The sequence below is a fragment of the Ornithodoros turicata genome, chromosome 2 (genome assembly GCF_037126465.1).
Source record: "Ornithodoros turicata isolate Travis chromosome 2, ASM3712646v1, whole genome shotgun sequence".
Classification (NCBI taxonomy): Eukaryota; Metazoa; Arthropoda; class Arachnida; order Ixodida; family Argasidae; genus Ornithodoros; species Ornithodoros turicata.
This window is the reverse complement of record NC_088202.1, coordinates 74,178,596-74,184,595: the sequence shown is the minus strand read 5'-3', so window position 1 is coordinate 74,184,595 and position 6,000 is coordinate 74,178,596. Positions and strand designations below refer to the sequence as shown.

Sequence of the window (6,000 nt, the reverse complement as noted above, 5' to 3'; positions counted from 1 at the left end):
ATGAAAATGAGAAAAAGATCACTTCATAGATGTGTACAGTACCTAACGGGACAGCTTAACCTGCACTTGCTCCTGTTATGATATGCTCATTAGTGCAGGTTAGTAAAATATAAATGCGCTGAGCTACAATACCACTACCTGGAGCAGAGTCATATCAGCTAGAAAAACATCAGTGGTGCCAAATTGTGGTTATCAATGTAAAATGGCACTGTTTGCGAAATCACGAAACATTTTGTGGTGCAAATTGCAAATGTGTGAAATGATTACCCACATTGGTGGTGGTGTTAAAGTGCAGTCAGTGAGGCTGGCAAAACCCCATGATTGCTGTGCATTTGACAGCTTTAAATCTGAATATAGCAATGTGGACCTTTTGCCAATGAGGGGCATTACGAAACACAAAACTCAATTTAAATTAGGCATGTTTCCTCACAATGATTCTTCCGGATAAAAATATGCTACTAAATATGAACATAGAAAACATTAAGACACCTGTCTATGATGTGCCACATGTGAAGTAGCAGTTACAAATTTGCACATATCTAGACAAAGCCATCGAAAGTTACATGTGGGTATAAGTGACATGCATAGTGCTCTGGCCTGCTCACACGAAATTTTCATCACACAAAACATACCAATCAATACCAAAACAAACAGTACCTTTATTACATATGTACACAAAGCTGCAAAAATGTAGCTGGTGCCTTCAACAAAATACTACTACAATCATAAAAAGTATGCTAGTAACAACATGTGGTTTAGATTACTATAACACGACCAGTTTAGTCATCATCTGCTCCATGCAACAGTGGATCTTTAAAATCCACGCTCTGAGAGGTGGCTGATTTCAAGGTTGCTGAAGGTTTCTGGCTTACTTGACTCGTACTCTTTGGAGTTGGCTTCGACGCAAAAATGTCATCTGTAAAGTGTGAGAGGGAATAGCATGCTGATCACCTGACCCTGTCCTCAATAGTCACAGAGAAATTTCCTTAAAAGAAACTCAGCTAATTCTGATTCGCTGTGTGGGGGCAACCACCTGTCCTTGTGTGACATCTGCTCATGAGAATCATTTTGCAGCAGTTGGATAGGAACTTTTGACCTGCAGAAAATCTCCTCCTCTCCCGGAATTTGTGGTTCACAAGGAACCCACAATTTCCCTCCCTTAATGGGGCATAGAGGGCGCCTCGAACAAATTTTTTTTTTTTTTTTTTTTTACTGCATGACATGAACATACTACCTTCAGGAACTGTCACGCAAAGTATTTGCTTTCTGCATTTCTTGAAAAAATTAGTTTACAGGAGAGAGTACTGTGGCCGCAAACTCTCCGTGCTCATATTCGTGTGTGTGATGTTGACTGATGTGAGCACTTTTATTGGCTGGGAAAAAAGCGTCTGCTGCAATGAGAGAGTAGCGAGACCTGTCGATGACAAGCTACCTTGGCAGTGCCATACAAAAAAAAAGAGAGAAAAAACTGCACGAACAAGAAAGTGTGTGTCTCACTGTTAGGCTCATCAGATGACAGACACACTGAGAGAGGATGTTTCCTGACCTGCTAGATTGAAAGCTCTCTTGTGTACCAGGACATCATGCTGGATACATACATTTTGTGCAACATGTGTCCCAGGTAGAGGTGTGCGAATATTCGCAATTTCGAATATGAATATGCGGCTCTATTCTGCAAGTGGGCTTCACGACATTACACTCGAGTGTTAGGTGAAGCCCGTTTTACACTGTTTACAATATTCTGTCTACAACTTCTGTGACTTCGTGGTCAACACTGTACTCTGGGCGCTGTATGTTCCAGTAAATGTACACCCAACTTTCAGAGTTATGTTCAGAAACAGATGGAAATATGTGCAGTTTCTAAAAAACGTACAGGAAATTCACAATGTAAACATAGAAATGATGTGGGCGGCATGGAATATGTTGAATAACTCTCAGTGCAGTTCATCCCACTAATGCAGACTACCATATACAACACAGAGGGACCTTTCTCTCATGATATGTTATGTTGGGTGAAAAGGCTCACCGAATGAGCACACCACCACAAAATATTTCACCATGAGGTAATCAGAATTATTTGAATTGGGAATTTTCCGATTACTATTCGAATTTCATTCGCCGTCTGAAGAAATTATTCGGACTCGATTCACAGTGCAAGTTAAATATTCGTAAACTCTTCGCACTGGAAATTTTGCTATTCGCACAGCTCTACTACTCGATGAAAATATTTTGAAGTTATTCAAATTCTTGGTTTTCAATATTTGTATTTGATTCGCAGTGAGTTTCAGCTATTCGAAAACTATTTGCAGTGAGTTTCAAATATTCTATAACTATTCGCAGTCTAAATTTTGGTACTCGCACACCGCTAATCCCAGGGCCTGAAGCCTAATTTTGACTTCTCAGATATCATCATGAACATCGAACATGCACACAATGAATGGTTATTATAATGACAACATTATCATGCACACAATAAATGTCAACCACACACAGGACTTCTGTGGGTTCACAAAGCTGAACAGTTCAGGTTTGCAAGTGCTCACTTTGAAGCATCTATGCCACTTTTCTCGGCTGACCGTTTAAAAGTCAAACCCTCTTTCTCAGTATGCTGTTTGTTTTCGCACATACAGTAGCTTTAGTAGAAGCCACATGTGCATTGTGAATTGCCAATGTACTCTGAAACATTTTTGTCTGTTCTTACCCTGTATTCACACGAGTCAGTTTTCTGCCGGCAGCAAGTTGGGAAGGAGTGAGGGGATATCCTAGATGAATGGGGTCACTGCGCGTCTGAAGACGCCCGCTCGTACTCTAGCATTCACACGAGTCAGTTTTCCGATCTCTTCTGTTTCCGTTTTTGCGCTTCCATTGCGTCTGTGTCTAGCGTAGGATGGACCAATGAACGAGAAAACATATTGCACTTGCACTCTTTGTGAATGACGCAGAGTGCATTCACACAAAAAAACATACATACATCAAAGAATACATACTGAAGAAGCGTTATGGAATGTAAAACAGCCTAAATCCAGATCTCCGTGTGGACGACCCAAACGCCTGTCAGAGTATTTTGAGAATGGACCTTGACACATCTGATTTTATTTTCCACAAATGAAGCGTATCTCGAAGCTGAGCACCAATATAGGCGCGATAGCGTGCTGCAGGTAGGCAATAATTAAGTAAATGCATTAAACCAATTCAATTTTTATTTTCCTTTAGCATCCAATTACAGTCGACCCCCGTTTATCCGGACTTCATTTATCCGGATCCCGCGGTAACCGGACAAAAGGCACGGGAACGGATTTTACTCCATATATTTTGTTCTCGTTTATCCGGACTTCAGCTTCCGGACTCGGACAAGAATTCCAGGGAACGAAAGTCGAAAATTCTCGTAATCCAGCTTCAGTTATCCGGACTACGGTTAGTATGAGGAGACGCTGACCCCGCTTCGTTACCCTTTTCGCTGTTTTGGGGTCATGACCATCTGTCGTGGTTGGGGTTATTCCCGTCACACGTCAGGGACCTACATTCCTCCGTAGGGGAGCTAACTGTGCACGATGACCCCCTTTTCTGTTTGTGTGCGTTGGGTCACGTTGACCAGTCCAGTCATTTGGAAATATCTCGAGCAACTGTCCGGTTCTAGAGGGGAAAACTCCAACCCGAGGGCCTGCTGCTTACGGCCCGTTGGCGGATGAAGACATTCCCCTAGCTGAGCTGCAATCCCTGATGCAGAGGCTCACTGCGACTGCCGTACATGATGCTACGGTTACTGACTACGTTGACGTTGATAAGGATGATGACGCGTGTGCAGCTATGACTGATGACGGTATGATTGCTGCTGTTGCCTCCAATGATGTGCAGCAAGACAGTGCCGATGACGCCAGTGAGAAACAAGGCTCCGACATTGACACTTTGCGTCCGCACTGACATTCTTCGAGCAGCGCAACAGCGTGGCTCAACTCCATGCAATTAGCAAAAGTTTGCAGGAATCGAGTTCCTACACTACTATGTAACAGCTGTCATTGACGAGATTTCTGTGTTTTAATTAAACCTTGCTCTGTAGGACGTTTCTATTCGGTCGTTTCATTTATCCGGATGCCCCGGTATCCGGACGATTTCGCCGGGAACGGCACCGTCCGGATAAACGGGGGTCGACTGTATTATGTTTTTATACATTTATTGGAAAGGTACAAGCAAATGATTATGTGTAGCCACGGTTTGTCCAGCGAAAGAAATACCCGTGTTTATAAAATTCATACTTTGTATTTCGTGTCTGTTTTGCCTCACGAAAAGAAAAAAGAACATCCTATGCAACACTGCATTGTAGGCATCCATCTATGCATTGCATAATTATTCCGAAGCTGCACCGGTGTGTCGTTGCACCACTTTCGGGGTAAAGCCAAGCTTCGTTGGCGTTCCAATTCAGAATTGGCCACAGTACAGTGAATGCCGTTGTATAGGACACATGCAGAGCAATACTCGTGATATGAAAAGCAAGTATGATCCGTGTCCGCTGCGTCACCTTCTCCTTCTGCTGGCAGCAGACGCCGTCAGTTGTCAGAATCTGTGCCAGGAGGACAAGATGTCCGGCTGCCTCCGACTGAAGCTCCTGAGACCAGAAAGTGGTGACGCGGCGAAAAGCGCCAGTCTCGTGGCACCAGAGAGTGGTGGCATTCCCTGCCGCCTGAGCGTCAGCCGGCAGAAAACTGACTGGTGTGAATACACGGTTAGATCTGGTATGCCTTATCACTGGGGCAGTCACGTCTCTGTCACATATAGAAACACAAGAACGAGTGCCCATGTCACAATTTCACAGTTCAGTCAACATTCTGGGGGACGGAGCTAAAACCAGTGAAGCAGCATCTATTGACCGTTTACAGCAGAGTTATCTGGGCGCCGCCATCTTACCGCACGTGACCTTGCGCGCCATTGCTTGCCTTCTCTTTCGCCTGCCTGTTGGCACGGAGCGCGCAGTACGGCGGTGCAACCCAGAGACGCTTTCCCCGATTTAAAACTTTTTGCAATGAATTCCGGATGGAAGGATGACACGACGCTTTGGCCGAAGCTTAAACGGTCAGGTGAGTGCACTTTTTTTTATATAACTTAAGTTGCATTTGTTAGATTTAGAGTGATATTTCTGCCCTTGTGCGTCCCACTATGCTTGAGTTACTACACATTTCGGCATTTTTTTTTCTTTTGTTGCGCATACGTTACGTTATGGATACGTTCATAATGTAATATCATAAGATCGTGATTTCTTGCTTTTGTACAACTACCTGAGGAAGATATGCATGTACAAGGGCTGTCATGTTTTCGTTATGAAGTAGCACACTTTTATTGTTGATTTCAGATGTATACAACTACGTGATCAACGAGATAGAGGGAGACGGAAAGCCTGCGCTGAACTACAGAGGGTTTGCAAAGGGAACGAACGTGTTTGACAGTGGCCATGTCGGTGTAGTACTGTGCCAGTGCAACGATAGTGTATGCATTTTAAAGGCTGACATCAAGTCGACACAAACAGTGAGCAGAACGTATAATATAGAGATTCGCTTTGGGCCAACTTTGGCGGCAACGTGCACCTGTAAAGCGGGTTTGAGCAACAGGTGCAGTCATATCTATGCACTGCCCATCAAGGTTGTAGAGGCGACAAACATCTACATATTTTTCTTTCTTTTCCTATTCAAATTCCAGAGGCGACAAGCAAGGGGTTCACGAATGCTTCGTGCACTGACAAGGCATGTACATGGAATCATTGTACTGCAAGGAACGTGACCCCTGCAGCTATGGAGGAAGTTTATTCTCACAAGCAGCAGCCAACACCTACAGCAGAGTTTGGGGCTCACACAGAAATGCTCCGCCACTTTGAGGGCTGCATCGCTCACCCTCGCTGACTTTTCCGGTTTGAAATCCTTCCTCGGAAGATTCGGTACGCACCGTTGTCGTATCAGCTTGTTTTTCTCTCCTTGTGGGAATCCGTGCATTGCAAAAGGCCTCGAACACGGG

At 44.1% G+C, this 6,000-nt stretch overlaps 1 protein-coding gene across 3 annotated transcripts in view; it reads right to left on the bottom strand.

Moving 5' to 3' along the window:
* Positions 1-639: 639 nt before the first annotated feature.
* The window catches only part of LOC135385572 (WASH complex subunit 2-like), a 58,649-nt gene continuing 53,288 nt past the window's right edge, over positions 640-6,000 (bottom strand). For all 3 annotated transcript variants that reach the window (XM_064614965.1, XM_064614967.1, XM_064614966.1), the window contains exon 30: positions 640-916. In XM_064614965.1, coding sequence (XP_064471035.1) covers positions 780-916 — 137 coding nt within the window. In that variant the 3' untranslated portion in view covers positions 640-779. The remainder of the gene's footprint in view (positions 917-6,000) is intronic.